We start from the raw sequence: 20,901 nt of genomic DNA on the forward strand, positions 1-20,901 counted from the left end.
CACACACACACACACACACACACACACACACACACACACACACACACGAAGATTTATAGAAGGTTCTCTTCTCATTCATAAATCTTCCTGGTGGGAATCCTCGCCATTAATGGGTCGCAGGCTCCGCTGGGGAAGTGTGGCCGCAGCCGGCCAGTGTGGCCACACCGTTCTCACCGACTCCCCCGTATCTCAGGTTGCCGGGCTTCTGCTCCCTTCCCTTAGGGTCACGTGCAGCAATGCTCTGGTGACTCTTTGCAAGGTGGGACAGCCTGGAGGGCTGCGAGAGTGCCAAACTACCCGCGGGAGTGCGTCTTGGTGGCTGCTTTCCTGTGCTAAGCCGATTTACTAGTTTAAGGTCTGACCTCATCATCCTGTCAGTATGGGTTCCCACCTACACACTTAGCGGCAGCGGCGGCGGCGGCAGCAGCAGCAGCAGCAGCAGCAGCGCCTGGTCTCAGCTCCAAGTGGATGCTGCCGAGCACCAGAGGCGGGCTGGGGGGGTAGAGGGAGGTGGGAGGGAGGGAGGAAAGGAGGGAAAGGAAGGCGCTTGCTCCAGGCACTTGGGCTTTCCTAGGTTGTTCAGAAGAGGCAGAGAAAAGAGAGATAACAAAGGCTCCATTTCCTCTCCTGAGGGAGAGTCGGCTTCGCTCTTCCTCCCTCCCTCCCTCTCCACCCCCTGCAAAGATGTCAGTGTCGGGCAAGAAAGAGTTTGACGTGAAGCAGATCCTGCGGCTCCGCTGGAGGTGGTTCAGTCACCCTTCGCCAGGCGCCCCCGGGCCCGGAGGCTGCCCGCAGCAGGAAGGATATGAGCACAGAGGCACCGCGGGGCAGACCCGGCTGAAGAGCCACTCGCGGGACAGGGGCAACGGGCTGAAGAAAAGCAGCGCCAACAGTCCGAGCCACCAGAACATCCTGGCCCCCGTGCCAGGACCAACCCCTGCCCATCAGAGAGCCATTCAAACGTGGCATCAGCAGAACCTGATCGAACATTTCCGAGCCAATGAGGACATTCCGAAAGCAAGCCCGGAGGAGAATCTGGTCAAAGAAGGGGCAGAGGAAAACACCCCGGATTTGCAGATGATTACTGAAGAAAACACAGATGACTCTTCGGAAAGGTAGGAGTTAGCGGCGACACCCCCCCTCCCCCCGAAAGCCCAAAGCTAGGTCGCCTTACTGCCCAGCGCTGGCATTTGGTGTTTTAATAGAAATTTGGTGGCGGATTCTCTGAATGCAGAGCCAATCGGGATCTCCCCATCCCCCAAGAAAAAGTAGACCCATAACTTGAGAATAATCTGCTTTCCTTATGATAAATACAAAATGCTTTGGGTCATTAGGGATTCCCCCCCCCCCCCCCCCCCTGCATTTTTAATGTTGTGGAGATTTCACTTTTAAGAATCGTGTATTCGTGCGTTGATTCTCGGCGAACAAACCTTTGCTTTAACGTTCAAATGTCTGTTGTGATGCCTGCCTGGGACAGATGTTTTGACTCTGTTTAAGTTACAGCAACTTTGACAAAAGATCTCCTACTCTAAAGATCTTTATTGGCTCATTTTTCCCCTGCCTCTTATTAAGTATGTGCGCCTCCCATCTGAAAAGGGAGGTTTTGCATAGGTTCTCAAAGGCTGGTTCATTTCCAGGTATATTACCTGCATAGATAGTTTGCGATCTTGAGAAAATCGACTCCAGAGAGCAGGCGAGGAGATGTTCCTTAGGGTAGCGCCATCTGAGAGGAGGCAGCAGGGCAGGGCAGCTTTTTCAGAACTTAACATCCAAGTGAGGGGCGAAGGGAGGCCAGTGCGACTGCTTACCTTTATTTTAACTTCACCCTTTCACTCACTCTGTTAATGTAGACAAAATTATAGCCTGGCAGCGCCAACTATTAAACATGAGTCAACCGGCTTTCTTTTTCTTTTTGAAAATGTGAGATGCTTATTTTTTCTTCTTCTAATGCATCTTAAGGTCAGTCTAAAGATTTTGGCAACAGAAACCTAAAAGTGCTCTAAACAAAGAAATGATTTTTTCATGACATTTCCTAATTATATAACAGCTCTACCACGATACTGTAAGTAATGTTCTGTTTGTGAAATTGCCTATGGGGGGCCTATATGCATCACTGTACATACAAGCCAAGAGAGGAAGGGCTGTCTTGAGCTTCATGAAGTAAAGCCTTCCACCAACCCCCAACAAATTTAGACCCTTTGACAGTGTTTGTGGTCTCTACATGTGAAACAGACTCTCCATAGAGAAAGCCACATAAAGGCATGGCTCCATGAAAAATTAGCTCTGGGCTTAAGGGGGAAATGGTAATGAAAAACCTTCCTTGAGAAACATGCTAAATAAAGACTTCTATGAGATGATTCTAATCTATGAATGAAGTTAAAAATATTTGAGACCAGTACAAGACATCTAGAGGTAATCACAATCAGGCAGACAGAGAGCTGGCCTTGGAGACAGAAAGACCGGGGTTCAAGTCCCAGGGGGCCACATACTAGCTGTGTGACCCTGGGCAAGTAACCTGACCTCTCAGAGCTCTTGGCAACTCTCTGAGCCTTGAGGTTTCAGAGAAGGTGCTGACCTGCACTGACAGAGAGAATTTCTTCATCACAGATCCAGTCCCTATCCTACAGGACATGCACAATAACTATCATATCTGCTCGTTTGGTTTTGTGCAGCTAAGGAAAATGGCAGACTAATGGGACAGTGCTTGCACATCATGCTATTTCCAAATGACACTCCCAACATTCCTGCTGAATCCTGAGGTTGGTAAGGAGATGTTTCTTTTCAAATAAGCGTGCACATCTGTCACAACTGCATGGAAAATTAAGCTTTACCTACTGTCACCTCCTGACAAAATTCTATGAAGATTCTGGAATTTATTTGTCAGCACTTGGTTTGGTGCTAGAAGAGACTGCTAGGTAGTTTGCCAAGGGTCCCCAGGAGTAGAGTGGTTTAAACATGTGTTTTCTGATTTTGTGCAGTGTGGTTCATGTTCTGAAAATGAAATAATATACATGCAGGAGTTGTTAACCTGAAGTCCATGAACTTTAAAAATATATATGTATTTTTGATAACTGTTTTTCAATATAATGGTTTCCTTTATAATCGTGTGCCTTTTATTTTATGCATTTAAAAACACTATTCTGGGGGCAGCTAGGTGGTGCAGTGAATAGAGCCAGCCCTGGAGTCAGGAGGACCTGAGTTCAAATCCGGCCTCAGATACTTAACACAAAAACTAGCCGTGTGGACCTTGAGAAAGTCACTTACCCCCAATTGCCCTCCAACAAAAAAGCAAAAAAAAACCCCACTATTCTGAGAAGGGAAGCTTACTGTGTGCTTAGCACTGTGCTAAGTGCTGAACAAATATAATCTCATTTGATCCACACAATAACCCGGTGACACAGGTGCTCTTACTATCATTCCCCATTTTACAGTTGAGGAAATTCAGGCAGGCAGAGGTTAAGTGACTTGCCCAGAGTTGCACAGTTACTGTCAGGCCAGATTTTCTCTCAGGTTTTCCTGACTCCAGATCCAGGGCTCTATGCACTGCCTCTAGAATGGGTCTATAGGCCCCAGCAGTATGCCAAAGGGACCCATACCACACAAAAGGTGAAGAATTCCTTCTGGAGGGTAATATGCTGTTAACTGTGCTACACTTTGGGGGAAGTCAACAACACTGTCTTGGAAAAAGGAGATAAATACAGGAAACTGTAGCAATCTAGGCCTTGATGGCAAGGGCTTCTTCCAGGGAGAGGTAAATTAAGGACCTTGTAGGATCATTGAGTCACAGATGGAAGGGACATTTAGAAGTGATTTAATCCATTCCTCTCATTTTACAGATAGGAAATGGAAGGGGAGAAAGGTTAAGTGACTGCTACCAGGTCATACAGTTGATAAGTATTGGAGGCAGGATTGGAGCCCAAATCTTCCTAATACCATGCTCAGTACTTTATTCACTGTGCCACACTTCCTCACATTCCCTCAGATAAAGCAATCTCATGTCCCATGGAGATGCTCTCCAATATTAGATGGGCGAGACAAAGGTATAAAACTGGGTACAAATGTATTTGAAGAATATCACAGAAATAGGAGTAAAGAAAACAACTGAGGCAGAATCATATTACAGTGAAATCTGTAGGTATCAACAGGTATTTAAATAACCATGGTGGTACCAAAAATAAATCTAAAATCAAACTTCTTTCTGTCCCTGAGTACTTAACATGTCTGGATCTTCTCTGGTTAAAAACAGCTATGGGGCGATTTTTCACATCTATGGTGTGTGTACATATATGCTGGCATCAGGGACACTGACTCACTCCTATTCCAGCTGTCTCGATCTCAGACTTCTGCTTCTCTCTGACCAATGCTAAATCACTCCCCTGCGCAGTGGCCTTCCCTTTCCAAAACTGACCTATGATGTTCCAAGGATCAAGACAAATAATTCAATAACAGCCTGTCTCTCACATAACAATGGATAGACAGTTATGAATTTATCATGTGGGATATATTTGTAAACTTTAACACACCATATAGATTTATGTTTGTGTGTGTGTGTATACAAAAACACATGAATGAACAGTGATAGGGTCACAAGTAGATGCCAGAATATTAATGCTATGAGAAAATAGGCCCAATCACCTGTTCATTGTACCTGTGGATTGTCTACACTGCAGAAGGCCTTCCCTGGCACACAGCTGAAAAAGGAGCATGGAGCTACTTATCAGTAGGGAATAGTACTGACGTGGCCTGGTCCCGTGGCCCTAATCCATTTGGATTAGAGGATTGTAAAGCTACACAAAAAGTGCCAGCCACATGGGTCATCTGTAATTTGTCATTATTTGGACCAGTGTTACCCATGTTCACCACGAACTGTGGTTCCCACTTGACCCAAGAGTCCTTTCATTCTTCAGGTGAGGTCAGGAAAAGGACTGCTGTTCTTCTGTTCTGAGGCCCCTCTACCAGTGAAAAGGAATTCTATGGTGAGGTTGGGAGTCCAAGCAGATGGGGGTCAGTGCTGCTATTTACTACCTCCTGGGAATTAACCAAGGAAATAGATCTCAGCTCTGCCAAATATCCTCTTCCATAGGCAATTAACCCTAAATACTTCCCTATAACTCACTGATTAATCACCAAGGTCAACCAGCTAATTCAGAAATATACGCTGGCCTCTTGACTAATTAATCTGTTGACTGATTAATTAATGAACTATAGGGGAGCATTTGGGAGCATTAACTGTTTATAGAAGAGGATTATGTCAATTGATAGAGCTAAAGGAAGGAAGTGCTTTACTCAGTAGGAATCTCCGTGAGGTTACAGCTTTAGTCCATGGGACCCTGGGCCAAGGAGTTGAGCTAGAAGACTTCTAAGTCTAAAATAATGTGTCACTCAATTCTCTCAATCCTAGCACAATGCTTTTTGCAGTGTGGAATCTTCTGGGGTAATATTTATGCCTGGGGATGAGGGTTGTGCTTTACTATACACAGTGAAAAATATTTGTAATATTATTGCCCATAGAAAGATTGAATATTCTTTTTTTTTTTTTGCTTTCTGGAGGGCAATTGGGTTTTAAGTGACTGGCCCAAGGTCACACGGCTAGGTTTTTTTTTTTGTTTGTGTGTGTTAAGTATCTGAGGCCAGATCCAAACTCAGTTCCTCCTGACTCCAGGGCCAGCACTCTACTCACTGCGCCACCTAGCCACCTCATGATTGAGTTTTCTTAATACCACAAAGGAAATTAGCCCCCAAAGTGTCCTCATCAGCAAACATTTTTTTGCATGGGGGAGGGAGTTTTATGAAGAACATAGAGAATAATTCCTCTTGTCCTACAGATAGGCCCCATAGCTTGGCCCATGTGTGATTTTAGCTGGAGATCCCTGAAAGGACCCAAGGCACTTTGGGGGAAGCACCACATCATTGCTCTATGCCTGCTAATCAGATGATAACTGTAACACCCATTGGCAAAAATCATGGCAGTCACAGGCCTTTACAAACTCTGTGCTGAACTCCCAGAGGCAGTCATTGTTTTCTTATAGAGCTTGTCAGATACCTGCATTCAGGAAGGAACATGGGAAGGATTGTTCCAAAAGGGAGAGAATACAGTCTATCACTTTCACATTTGGAAATCCAGAATATCTCTTGCACCCTGACCTCCTCTCCAGGGCAATACAATTTTATATTCCCATTTCTAAGTCTCTGGAAAATTGAAGACCACCCCACTGTTAGAATAGAGTGAACTGAATAGGCTATTTACATTTGAAAAGGCAACTAACATATCCACCATAAGATATTCATTTCACTCAGGCTTGATTATGAATAAAATAAACTAATCAACCTAAGAGAATTTGCTAGAGCTATTTCTACTCTGGAAAAAAAAAAAGAAACCAATCCATTACTTGTAAAATCATCAGAGAACACAATGCTTCCCAAATAACCAGTTTAACAGGCTGACCAAAAGCCACCAAATATTCTCTGAATACATTTTTTCTGGTTCCTTTCTGCCTGATGCCTATCATGCTTGAAAAAGAGTGGGAGCATATTGAGTAAATCAATCTACTCACCTCACCTTACCTAAAATAAGTAATCATTTCTCAGGTGAGGACACATCTCAATTGATCACTTGGTACGAACACTGATGTTCATGCCATAAGTGGGTTTGGATTGACTGAGGGACCTGGTCATGTACTGTGGAACCTGTATGACACCATTAAGCTAGATAAAATCAGAGAAAAAAGAGAGAGTTCCAGCTAGACCCTTAAGAAACAATTTCTTCCATGGAGGGAGGATATCTCTTCAGTCTCATCCACCCTCACCCTGATCAGAGGAGGAATTTTCGAGCTTTGAAGGGCTTGAAGGATTTTGGACTTGCCCTTTCCCCACTGATGTCCTTGCCTAGCATCATCCCTGGGAAAGAAGCAGATTGTAACAATGTGGCAATCCCATCCAAAGAACAGGCCCCATGTGATAAGTAAAGGCTAACTCAAGGTTCCACAATGTTCCCAGAAGAAAAGTTACACTACGTAGGCCCTTATGCCTAAGAGGAACACACTCAGGGCTACAGACAAAGTATCTGCAGGAGCTGTAAGTTACCCCATTATTATATGACCTCTCTAAGCCTGAGACCCCTTTCTCCCAGACTCTGTGCATCCTGGTGGGAGATGGTGACACAGACTTTGGGATAAGTAATGCTTTGTGTCAACTCTTTTTAATGTACCATCTTAGGAAAAACCCTTTTTAAAAACTAATTAAGACTGTCTGATATCTACTGATAATCATAGGGGGAAAGCACACCAGCAGGGGCTTATGACCTATAATATTAGAAAGATCAATCTCCTCCTAGACTCTGACCTGACAAACAACACATGAGCTCTGGGGATTTGAACTGCCAGTGGGAATGGTCCCTCCTACTCTGGAGCTGGAAGAATAACTCCAGAGGTTCTATGTGTGACACTCATTTAGAGCAAATGTAAAGAGTCCATCATCTTGGCAAAGCAGAGTCGAGTGAAGAGTGGGGATCAAACTGGCCTGCTAACTGCCTCCAGTGGTATCTGATGAGGCCACGCATGTAGAAGGGGTACTTTCATATACGTATCTTCATGGTAGAGGATTCCAGAGGGAACTGTGCCTCAAGTTGGGGAAGTTTTGTAGGGTTTATGGTGAGATACGTGTGTGCATGCATGTGTGTGTGTGTACATATACATATATATATACATAAACATATATATCTGTATGTATATGGAGAGAGAAAGAGAGAGAGAGGGAAGAAGGGGAAATAATTTGCAGCCAAATGTTTCCCAACTGTACTTTTTGTACAAAATATTTTTCTTCATTCTTTCCCTCATCTTCTATGTGATAAGAGACAGAACCCACTTTGGGATGACTCCATAATCCATACAACTGAGAGGTAACAAGGGGAAGGAGGGTCACACCCCAGCCCCTGTTATTGTATACCTAGCTTTGTTGGAGCAAAGAAACACAAAACTGTACAAAAGAGCCTCCAAAATTGATTTCCTAAGGGAGGCACATGGGGCATCCATCAGATGCTCTCACCTTTAATTCCATACACTGGTTGAATTCCCAGGTTAAATTTTCTTTTAACTGTTTTCTAATTCATTCTCTATTCTAAGTGATTGAGAACACCAGCTATTCATTTTACAAACCAAACTAGTTCATTTTTGACTGTATTTGGCTATTTTAGCATTCACTGCTTTTTGACAAATTCTTTCCCATTAACAGGATGGGCCTTAAGCATTAGGTAGAGGAGGGAGCTGCCTATGTGTGTCATTTGAGGGAGAAAGGAAGAACCTTCTGCCCCAATGTACCTCCCTCTCATCAGATCATTCCATTTGAAATCCTACCACTGGAGATGAATTACCTAAACAGGCTTATAAACAAAATACAGTTGGTAAAGCCCTTTGTAAATCTTCAAGGATATAAAAATTCCTCCTTATTATTGTCACTACGATTATGCAGAGGCTTAACACGTTGTGTTGGCCATTTCAAACTTGCTAAAGATTAGCTTAATAAGTAATAATGATACCCCCCAAAAGAAATGAGCATCAATGAAATCCACACAAAAAAATAGAAGGAAGTTCAGGAGACACAGATAAGTAGATTAGTATTGCTTCTACTGTGTTGTTTATTATAGACAAAAACCAAGCTGTACATAACAGATTCATGGTTTCCTATGCAATCTTCTTTTGTTCTTGGTATATGGAAAAGTTTGAGTTTATTGATTTTTGTCAAGATCACAGTTAGGAAAAAAGGAAAAATGGTAAAAATGATCTGATCCAAAACACTTCCCTCATTTTACAAGTAAATTAAGTGAGGCTCAGAAAAGTGAAGGTATGTGACAATTATCACATGGTAAGTGGGTGCAGGATCAAGACGAGATTCCTAACTCCTAAGACCAATGGTCTTTCCACAATTCCTTAATGCTTCTCTTGAAGAAAATGAGGAAAGAAATGTAGAGATCCTTTGGGAAATATTGAGTAACTTCTCTGTTGGAAGGAAGATACCTAAATGGACATTTGTTCTACCCTTATAATTCAACTGAGGCAACTTGATTGCCAAGCCTATGGCTAACCTAAGCCATAGTGGTAAATGCATATTTGGAAATAACGCCAGGAATCAGCTCTAGTTGAGAAGATTGTGTTTGTTAATTACAAAGTAATTAAGAGTCTAATATTATGAAAAAGGACTTAGTGTTATAGTATAGGAATGAAAAAAAGAGACTTAATCACCATGGTTTTACTTTAGCTACAGTATCAAACAATATGCTGAATCAGGTAAAATTCATTATTAAACAGTTTTGCCTGCAGTTGGTGGGACAAATGGGCTGGTATCAGCTGTAAGGTTTCCTACTGACTTTCAAAGAGCCATTAACCCTTGGGGCCTATCACACTAACCATATGTTTTCTGAGGGGCATGAGTTCAAAACTCAGTGAACTATGCCACGCTGCTTCTAGTGATTGAGTCATAATTCTATACCACTCTTTTTAAGGTGTAGACAAGGGGCGGAGAACCTGTGGCCTTGAGGCCACATATGGCCCTCTAGGTCCTCAAGTGTGGCCCTTTGACTGAGTCTGGTACTTGGATTTAATTCAAACTTCACAGAACAAACTCTAGGTCTTCAAGTGTGGTCCTGTGACTGAATCTAAACTTCACAGAACAAATTCCCTTAATGAAAGGATTCAGTCACAGAGCCACACTTGAGGACCTAGAGGGCCACATGTGGCCTTGAGGCTGCAGGTCTCCCATCCCTGGTGTAGACAGTGCTTTCCCGATAGCATAAATGTGTGTGAGGCATGGGAGAAAGTAAACTTAATTTTCATGTAAATGTCCAGTGAAACCAAGTTTACTTGTAAACACATTTTTGTTGCAAGCTAGCTGAAGTGCTTCTGTGACCCACAATATTTTGAATAGCAAGAGGACTAGAAGGAAGGAATTAAATTGCTATCCACTGACTGCAAATATTCTAGGATCATTATAACAGTGGAGGCTGTGGGAGGAATCATAGAGTCAAAAGATTTTGGAGATGAAAGGAACTCTGCACATCACCTCATCCAATGCTTTGATTTTACAGATGAAGAAACTTAGTCTCAGAGCTCACACAACTTCCTAAATGGCAGAGCTAAGATTAAAAACCAGGTCTTTGGACTCAAACTCAGTGCCCTTTCTTTTTTTTTTTTTTGCTTTTCTGGAGGGCAATTGGGGTTAAATGACTTGCCCAAGGTCACACGGCTAGTTTTTTTGTGTTAAGTGTCTGAGGCTGGATTTGAATTCAGGTCCTCCTGAGTCCAGGACCCGTGCTCTATTCACTATGCCACCTAGCTGCCCCAGCCCAGTGCCCTTTCTACTAGGAAATGCTGTCCTCAGCATCAGGACTTTCAGTGGCAGCTCTGATGAAATCTTATCATCTCTGTAAAGGGTTTTGTATCAATAAAGTGATATACAATGTGAACTGTTACCTTCACCACAATTCCAAACTGACAACTTCTCAAGGGACCGTCTTGCATTTTTTTTGGTATCTTCAGTGTTTAGCACAGTTCCTGGCACACAGTAGGTGCTCATGAAATGTTTACTGACTGACATACCTTACAATGTGCAAATCATGTTTGAAAAAAAAAACTTTTTGTAAGTCAAGTCATTTTTTTTAAAGCATAGAAAAAAAAATTTCAGATACTCAGCAGTGAAGGTAGTGGTTGATCCAGATGAGAAAGATAGAGTTAGATATCAGGAAATAAGGCAAAAAGGGGTAGGTAGTGGTTACTGGCCCCAAGGGGGTACAGAACAGAGAAGAGACAGGAAAGAAAAGATGAAACAGCCAAGAGCGGCTGGTTTTGCCCTTTTGTTTTGAATGGGGTTCACCACCTTGAATGCATATGTTTTCTAGTTTGTAGATTTCCATTTTGGAGGATGTGGGTATATGGATGTATGTAGAATGCAAAAAAAGCATAGCTGAAGTTACCAAATTTGATTTCAGTGTGCCTTGAGCTGACAAACCCCACACACTTACTGTGTCTACTCCACATGAGGCAGAGAGCACTGAAACAATTATATAGGTGACTCGGTGCAAGAAATACTAGAAATGTTTTTGCTCAAATATCTGGACACTTGAAATGAAATTAATAGGCTAGATCTCAATGATCTGTATAACTGCCCCGATCATTGGCTACAATTTACGTCTACATTAGTCAGAATCTTTGATAGTCACATTCAAGGCTTTTTACATCTCGGCTTATCATTGTTGACCCAGATACCATCATGGAAATGAAGGAAGACATTCTGAATGCATGACTCTATGCTAGTTGCCCATATTCAGCAGATGCCATTAGGAGGGAGAATTAGTTTCAAAAAGTTTCCATATTCTATTTTAAAAAGAATTCTCCAAAGGCACAATGATATGAATAATAAAGCTTTTTAAAGCCATATACAATTCTTCTTTTAAAATACTTCTCTCTGGGACAGCTAAGTGGTGCAGTGAATAGAGCACCAACCCTGGAGTCAGGAGGACCAGAGTTCAAATCCAGCCTCAGACACGTGACACACTTACTAGCTGTGTGACCTTAGGCAAATCACTTAACCCCAATTGCCTTGCCTTCCCCCCTCTAAAAATATAATAAAATAAAATTCTTCCCTCTTATATGGCTCAGTTTTCTATAGTTCATCTTTTTTGTTTTGTTTTGGATTTTTTGTTGTTGTTGGTGGTGGTTTTTTTTTTTTTGCTTTTTGGAGGGTGGAAGGAAGGGCAATTGGGGTTAAGTGACTTGCCCAAGGTCACATGGCAATTAAGTGTTAAGTGTCTGAGGTCAGATTTGAACTCAGGTCCGACCTGCCTCCAGGGTCGGTGCTCTCTTCACCGAGCCACCTAGCCACCCCTATAGTTCATCTTTTAAGTGAGTATTGTGGGTGTTCTAATCCATGATAATCAGTTCAAAATTTGGGTCCATCCAAATGGGGACAAAACTAGACTTTATGCTTAAACCTTGCACCAAGAACTCTCTTTTTCCTCTGGGGTCTCTGTAGTCTTACTTGGAGTGGGAAAGTAAGCTGAAGCCATCATTGTAAGTCTTCTGTTTGCTGTGAAAACTTACCATTCTGATTCAACCCAATCAGACAGATCCATGTATTCCAAGAATGAATCATTGATTTAGAGCTAGAAGGGACCTCAGAAGGTATCTAGTCCAACCCCCTCATTTTACAGAAAGGAAACTGAGGTTTCAGAGAAGTAAAGAGACTACTAGCCCAAGATCACACATGTCTCAGATGAAGTATTTAAACCCAGGTCCTCAGGCAAATGCTGTTTCTACTGTACAGGGATGTTCTAATGCAAATAAGATCTTTTGTCAGGCAAATGGAAACGGAACCCCCAATTTATGGCTTCCTTTCAGTGACGAACTTGGACCAAATTATCATGATCATATTCCTTACTAACATCTAGATAGCACTTGAAAAAATGACCACCATTTCATACACATTATCTCATGTGAGCTGCACAATAACTCTGGCAGGTAAATGCTACCTCATTTTTAGATGACAGAACTGAAACTCAAAGAAATTCAGGGACTTGGCAGTGACCACACACCTGGCAATTATCGGAGGCAGGATTCGAAGCCAACACTTTCTACTCTTCCATGATGCCCCAAAGCAGAATGAAGTATAGCATTGTGTTGCAATCTTAATGCAGATATGATTTTTAATTGAGGGACAAACTAGATATTTTTAGCCACCCCATGAACTAACATGAACCAGAAGCAAATTTTCTAAACTATTGAACTAGAGCAGAAATGCAAATATCAAAACCTTTCAACTGTTGAGTCCCTGTTTGCAGATAGAAATTTTGGTTCTAGTTTGGCCTAATATTCCCCACAGAGATAAGGCCTAAATAAGCCATTCAGAAACTTACAGACACTTTAGCCATTTGGAGATTTGTGGCAAGGGATAATGTTTGTGCCTTCACAAAAATCATGGTTTAAGACAGCACTATTCTGTCAGCTTCTTTCATTTCAGACTCAGTTCCCATCCTGATTTACTTCAGTGAAGCCAAGTGAAAAATCAAATTTTGGCTTGATCAACTTTGTGGGGCTTGAGATGAGATTATTAATAGTGCTTTCCATTTCAGAATGATTTGAAAAATATTAATAATTCATCATAACTAAGGATGCAAGAACAGCATTTTAAATTTAGAAGTCTTCAAAATGGATGGAATTGGCATTCTAATCCAGCTTGTGAAGTTAGAGTTTGTTTACAGAGGACCCTCCATAGCTTCCTGTTTAAAAAATAGCGGAAGCAAAATAAGTACTCAGAAAGTTCCTTACACTTCAATTACCTGGAACAAAGCAGTACTTGGATGTGTAAACAATAAGGTCTTATTCAAACATTTAGATTAGGGGGAAACATTCATTACCACTGGGCATTATGTATAGTAACCTCTATCTAAATTTCTTCACCTGTAACTCCTACAAAGACATAGGTTGGGGAAGTGAGGCCTGTTTCATATCCTCAGCCATCTCCTCTTCCTTCCCTTCTGTCTCAGAGAAACAAATGAACCTCTTGTATATCCATCAATCATCTCCTTTTTCTCTTTTCTCTTTAGTCATTTCCTCTGCTGGCTCTTTCCCTTCACCCTTCAAAAAATGGTAAGGTCTCACCTCCTCTAAAAGAGCCTCGATTTGACCCTAACAATTGCTTAGGATCACCTTCAAGCCCTAGACAAAGTAGACTCCATTCACCATCTCCACTTCTTCCCTACTCACTCATTCTTCAAGCTCTTCCAATTGGGTTTCAGTAGATGGAACCACCCTACTAGAGGGCTCTTTTCAAAGTCATTAATAACCTCTACAATGTTAGATCTAATAGTCCTCTTTCTGACCTCATGCTAGACTTTTCGGTGGTATTTGACCCTGTGGACCGCCTCGTTCTGAATAACCTTGTTTTCTGGGACACTGCACTCACACGGTTCTCCCCCTATCTCTGTCTATTCCTTTTGTAACCTTTGCTGGCTCTTCACCATTTTCCTATTCATGTAACCCCATTCTCATGGTTCTGTTCTTGACCCTCTTCTATTCTCTCTTCATACTCTGTTTTTATAGTTTTCATTTGCTTCAATCACCTCTAAGCAAGTGACTCCCCAAATCTAGGTCTTTAGCAACTTCTCAGAAGTCCCATCCTGCTTCTAGTTTCCTGCTGGACATCTTCATCTGAATATTGTATAAAACTGAACTCCTCCCTCTTCCTCCCCCAAGCCTGATCTCCCTGCCCCAGCTTTCCTTTCTGCTGATGACTCTCCTAAGCCACCTAGCTTTCCAGGCTTGGAACTGGACTGGGATCATTTGCTCTGGCATTTGCTCTCTTCTCATCACTGTCCGGTCAGGTGCCAAATCCTTTCCTACCCCCACAAATCTCTTGTTACTCTTTAATCCTCAGCTCTATAACCATCTCAGTTCACGCACTCATCTCTTCTCACTTGGATTATCATTAACATCCTCCCAACTGATGTTCTGGCCTCCAGTATATCACTGTCCAAGCTAGAGTCCCTACTGCACAACTTAAATCATAACCATTTCTCTACTGAAAGACTCAGAAGCTCCCCATTCCCTACCTTCTAAATAAAGTAGAAATTCCTAATCCTGACATTCAGGCTCTCCACAGTATCACACCACGATGTAGCAGCACTTTTCCAGATTTCCAGACTTTTGTATTGATTCTCTTTGCACGCTCTCCTCCAATCATGTGGACAACTCTCTGCAACTTTTTCATCTTGTTCTCTCTCATCTCTCCCCGATCAATGCTAATACTATCTCCTGTCTGCAATGGATGAACCCCACTCTGACCTCCCCACACACACACCAAGTCTCCATTTGTTGAAGTCTTTGCCTTCTCTCAGCTTCCCCTGGGGTCCCATCTACTCTTCTTCTCCCCACCTCCAAGTGATCCTCCCCTTCTTCAAATTCCTTATAGGACTTTAAAGATACTTTTCCTTTGTACTTACTTCACTCTCTCTTATCTCATAGTTTCTTTGTGGACATGTCTCTTCCCCAACAGATTAGAAGCTCTTTGAGATAAGTGGCCGCTTCATGCCTATATTTACATCCAAGGTTCCTTATGCATAAGTCCTTAATAAGTGGCTGGTGAATTGAGGCAAGATTAGAATGTGGGCCCTGTCTGCCTTATCTTCTGCTATGAATCCAAACACCAAACAATATATGCATACATGTTGAACATTAGGATCGAATCCCAAGATTAGTTGTAAGTAACATCTTCTGACCTAATTAGAGTGGTTGCAATCAAAGTAAGTTTCCAGAGACCATAGTGTTGGTATGATGTGTAGCACTTCAGACAAACAAACTCTTATTTAGGTCTAAGACAGAAGGCCTTACACAACTAGTTTGGCAGTAAAATGATAAATGCAAAAAACAATTTTGAAGATGAATCAATTGTGCCCATCTATTGAGGAATGGCTAGACAAATTATAGTACATAAATGTAATAGACTCTGCTGTAAGAAGCAGTGATTATGATGAATACAGAGAAGCATGGAAAGCTCAATATGAACTGATGCAGAGTGAAGTAAGCAGAGTCAAAGAAATAAACACAATGACTACAAAAAACAATGAAATGGGAAGAAACACAAAACAATCCAAATGATTGTTGTAAAATTACAAAGAAAAAGCATGGCTCCAAAGAAGAGCAAAGAGAAGATATGACATCACTGCTTTGTAGAGGTGGGAGGTCAATGGACATGGTACATAGTTTTTGACTTTTTTGGTACATTGATTGGTTTTAATGAATTTTTCGTCTTCCTCTCTTTTTTTCTTTAAAAATATTGTTATAAGGGGATACCTTTCTGGGAGGGGGAGAAATACTGGGTTCATAATCCATTTTTTTTCCAGAACCATGGGTTTATAACCCAGTTTTGCTGCATAGATGTAGTAGGTGGTGGTCTCCTTAATGTTATTTAAGAGGAGCTCAGGGAGGTCTGTCACCTAAAATATTTTTCCTTTAAAGTGTAATACTCCTAAAATTCCACCAATTAGTAATTTATTTGGGTTAACTATCCTCTCATAATATACAAATCATTAGGGATTTTAGATCTAAATCACTCACATCTTACGAATGAGGGCTATTGGATTGTTCTCAATCACAGCTGAAATATTTCAGAGTAGAAAAAAGTTTTAATGGGGAAGAAAAGAAAGAGAGGAAAGAAACTGGAAGGAGAGGAGGGAGAGGTCATTTTGGAATCTGGAGTACTGTGGGTCATGAAGCAGGAGGCAGACCTTGGGGACCTGAGCATTAAAGAGAGATGAAGGCTACCAATGACAAACTTTTCAGAAATTACTATTTTGTCTCATACATCCCCTAATGAAACATACACATCTTTCATGTTCAGAAACAGGCCTATGTTGATCACTGTGGGAGTGTGCATTATGAAGGAGAAATCAAATGATATATGGTCATACTGTTGAAGTGTAAATGTAAAAATATTGATCTACTCTGTGACTACAGTTACGACTGATGGTCTAGACCAGAGCATCAGTAGGAGCTCCCAATTACCTCTAGGAAAAAGGAGAACTCCTGGAAGGCCTAGCATTTAAGGCCTTTCACAAATGTGCTCCACCTACCTTGATTACCTTTATATAAATCTCCTTGATATACTCTGTCTTGCAGTCCAACTGAACCTTGGGCTGTTCCCGAATCTCACCATTCCATCCTGTGTTAGTGTATATTTGCACAAGCTGTCCTCCCTGCCTTGGAATGTTTTCAGAATCTTTATCTTCTTTTAAGGCTCTCTGGTGACACTTCCTCTAGGAAACCTTCCCTGATCTCCCCAGTAATTCAGACTCTCTTTCTCCTCAAATTGTCCCAACACACTGTCTGATCTCTCCTTTGGCCCAGTGGAAGCTCCTCTGGGCTTAATTTCATTTCATATCTTTTCCTTGGTTTCTCAATTCTCAAGAAGCAAAAAGAAGATAGTAACCTTTTAGGGAAAAGCTTCCTTGTTTTATACAGTGTGAACTAATGCTTTGCAAAGCCACTTCAAAGTGCTACTGATAGACAGAAAGGAAAAAGGACTCAACAATTTATATCACTGCTTGTGAAACTCATCAGGCTAAATCCTCCCCTTGCCCAATTTAAAATGCATCCCATCAAAAAACATTCGTCCCTCAGCTGGTTGATAGCTTACTACCCTACTTAATGGAACTTGAGAATGCTAAATATCTCTCCTCCAAATGTATGTAATGAATGTCTGCCCTTTAAATCTACTATTTCTACCTATTGGGAACTGACACATTGTTTTTCCCTTGATTTTTCAACCATGGTCCTCACAACCTCAACCCTAAGAGGCATATATCTTAAAACATTAAAGTGGCTAAAATGATTTTTATGTTAACTTTGAAATGAGCTCAAGGAGGTAGCATGAGGGGGTCATGCTGGAATTTCAACAATGAAACTGACGCTAATCTACCACCACCTGGAAGAATACATTTCTGAAATCAATACTGGGGGGTCACAAAGTGTGAGAAGTGTGCGTGTGCCGACTAGATAAAGGGAAACTAAGACAAAAGAAAGGAGACCCATAAGGTTAAGAGCCCAAACATTTGCAGTGAGAAGAATATGGAGCATTTTTTTTTCAATAATTTCTTCAAGAGCAGGTTTAGGAAAATGAGTTTAAGTGCGAAATCCCTGTCACACCAGGAAAACAATTGAAATTTCAGGTCCTACTTATTTTTACGTGGAGGATGTTAACTTTGACCATTCAGAGGCTCATATTCATTTTTGATTCTTGTACTGACCTTCAATGCGTATTAATCAATAACCACTTATTAAACATTTCCTATGTGCCAGGTGGGCAGGCAGGTGGTACTGCAGTGAACAGAATGCCAGGCCCAGAGTCAGGAGGACTCCTCTTCCTGAGTCCACATCTGTTCTCAGACACTTATTAGCTGTGTGACCCTGGGCAAATCACTTAACTCTATTTGCCTCCGTTTCCTCACCTGTAAAATGAGCTGGAGAAAGAAACGACAAACCACTCTTGTATCTTTGCCAAGAATACCCCAAACAGGGTCATGCACAATTGAACAACATGTGCCAGGTAGTGTGCTAAGCACTAAGGAAGCAACAAAAGGCCCCAAAACAATCCCTGCCAGTAAGGAGTACACATCCTCTTGGGGGAGTGCTACACAACACACACACAGAGTAGATGGGTGGTAATCTGGGAGGCAGGAAGGAAATCCGGCATTTGGGAGGACTGAGAAAGGCCTCACGCAGGACAGAAGGTCAAGGTTGGGAGAGGTCAAGGTTGGCCAGCACAGAAAATCATTCTGGTCTTCTCTGCTGGAGTTACTATGGGCACTGATGGGGCTGTGGCATTTCAGGTGTAATTAGGTAGGTACTGCTGAGAGTGCCTTGCCTTTAGAAACACAAAGCCATGCGCTTACATGAAAGCAGAGTACCCACTGATTATGGCAAAACCCTCAACATGCACTTATTTACTACAAGGCTATTCTCCTCTGATAGCTTTACTACATAGTGATTATAACTCTAGGGACCTGGCAATGGGACAATATGCTGAAAGCTGGAAGGTGCCTCGGGGTCACCTGGTGCAGCTGCCTCATCTTACAGGTAAGACACTTGGAGTTCAGAGGCCAACTGAGCTGCCCCAGGACACTCAGAGAGTAGATGGCAGAGTCAGGATCTAGGGCCCAGGCACCTCGCCTCTGAAGCCAGCTTTCTTGACACTGCATAATGCTGCTATTAGTAGACATGACATTTTGTTCTTTTAACCCTAAGAGAAGTAACAAGCAGCATTATTTTTAGCTTTTCGCTGTTTACTGTTGATCCTTTCATTCATTTGACAAACATTTATGGGCCTCTTACTGTAAGGGGAGCCCTGGCTGGGGAAGGTAGGTGGTGTTGACCAAAGAGGAATTCTCTCTTAGATGGCCCCTATCCTTGTGTGGGCAGAACAAATCTTCTCCAGCCATGCCCCTTCTCCTCCCACTAAGAATGACTTTTTCTCTACTCTCCACACACAATTATCCCCTAAGGAGGGGACGTTTTGTGAGCATGTGAAGGGAAATAGAGGAAAAAAAAAACTGCCTGGGGGCCACTGCCTCTGCCGGAGCTCCCTTCCATTTTCTACTTACAATATCCTAACACCATTTAAAATCACTTGTTCATGGCTCAGGAATTTTTCTGGGGTAAAACCTAGGTCACCCTTTTACCCTGATTTGGGAGAGATGGAGCTAAGGGGGGAAGTGCATTCCAGGCATGGGGAATGGTCAATGGGAAGGCATAGAGACTGGAGATGGAGGGCTGTGACAGAGGAAAAGAGATAAGGTCACTTTGGTTGGATGTCAGAGTATGGAATAGGAGAAGTAAGCTGACAGCTCTGACTTTATGTAAGTGGACCATTCCACAGACCTCTATGTAATGTGAATTCGCCAGGAGGGAGGTAGGTATGAAGGCGTCACCAATGAAAGGAGGGGCTGGCACACTGTTCAAGGGCATTCGGGAGGAGGAACACACGCAGCCAGGGACATGAGAAGGGGGGTGGGTGGGGAGAGCGGGACAAAGGACTCTTCTCTCAGCAAAGGAGGTCTCAAACCAAGCCCCTAGCCTGCACAGGGGCGGTGGTCTCTCCATGCCTGTTCTGCTTTCACTTAAAGCAGTCTTTTTAGAGTTGTTTTGTTTTGTTTGGGGTGGGGAAGTGGAAGGCCTCTGAATGCAGAGCCAAGGGACAGGAGTGGAGGGGGGAGGGGGAGAGAGACAGAAAGACAGACAGACAGACACAGAGACAGAGAGACAGAGAGTGAGCACACAGTACTGTACAGTAAGGTTAACACTTAAATTTGCCTAATGTGAATTTACACAGTGAGAGCTGTCTGTACAACGAGGCTGGAAAAATAGTTTGGGGCCAGGTTGTGGAGGGTTTTGGCTGTTGTTGTTGAGGGCTTTATGAGCTAAACAGAGGAATTTCTATTTTATTCGAGAGGCAAGAGGGAGACGCTGGAGGGACTTCAAGGTGCACTGCTCTGTGCACAAGCCTTTCCTGATCCCCAGCTAGCTGCTAGGGCCCTCTCTTTCTCCCTAACAACATTGTATTTGGATTTCTTTATTATTTTTATTCTGTACCTGCTTAGATGTGCATTTACCTTGAAAGTAGGGATCGTTTCATTCTTTGTATTCCCAGACCCTAGCCCAGCATATGGCTGAGAGAGCAGGCGCTTGCTGATTCATTTAGTTGATTCTTTTGGCAGCAGAGAGCCAGCCATGGTTTTTGAGCAGGGGAATGACATATTCCACACACCATTCTTGATGAGGGTCTCCTACTATGTCGTTTGCCTGTGCATTGTTACAGTGCTGTCAAAGTCACAGAAATAAGCACCAACTTCCAGTGCGAAATCTCTATTAGGATCTTTGCAGGTAGGTTTTCTGAGATATAGAATGATGCATGCAACTTTCATGTTGAGGAGAATTGCCTATTTGTCTCATGTAGCCTGACCTACTGAGTGGGTTGCAATCTCTCAACACTGTATTGATATTTTAGCTTTCAAGGCACAACCACCTGATCATGGCTGGCCTATGATCTCCAGGACACATGTTCCAAAATACAAAACACACAGTTAGTGGGATGAAGTGCAAACCTCTTACTATTCACGATTCTCAATGTAACCAAAAAAATGGGAAAAAAAGAGCAAATGCAAGATATGCAATCTGCTGTGTACCCCAGGGCTTTGTGTATGTTGAGGACTGGGGAGAGAGTCCAGGGATCTTGAGAGTTAATTGAGTGATAAAGTCAATGACAGGAAGAAGTCCTATCATTTCTCACTGACCACATCCTTTCCAAATCTGACCATAGTGAAGAAGATGGATTTCTAGGTCATCAATTGACTAAGTAATATTT

At 42.4% G+C, this 20,901-nt stretch overlaps 1 protein-coding gene across 1 annotated transcript in view; it reads left to right on the plus strand.

Moving 5' to 3' along the window:
- Positions 1 to 485: 485 nt before the first annotated feature.
- The window catches only part of KLHL4 (kelch like family member 4), a 165,219-nt gene continuing 144,803 nt past the window's right edge, over positions 486 to 20,901 (plus strand). The window contains exon 1 of the mRNA XM_069107744.1: positions 486 to 1,115. Within this exon, the coding sequence (XP_068963845.1) occupies positions 685 to 1,115 (431 nt within the window). The 5' untranslated portion in view covers positions 486 to 684. The remainder of the gene's footprint in view (positions 1,116 to 20,901) is intronic.

The sequence above is a fragment of the Petaurus breviceps genome, unplaced genomic scaffold (genome assembly GCF_028583685.1).
Source record: "Petaurus breviceps papuanus isolate PSGF00001 unplaced genomic scaffold, PetGlider_PUasm1.0 90205, whole genome shotgun sequence".
In the NCBI taxonomy this organism is placed as follows: Eukaryota; Metazoa; Chordata; class Mammalia; order Diprotodontia; family Petauridae; genus Petaurus; species Petaurus breviceps.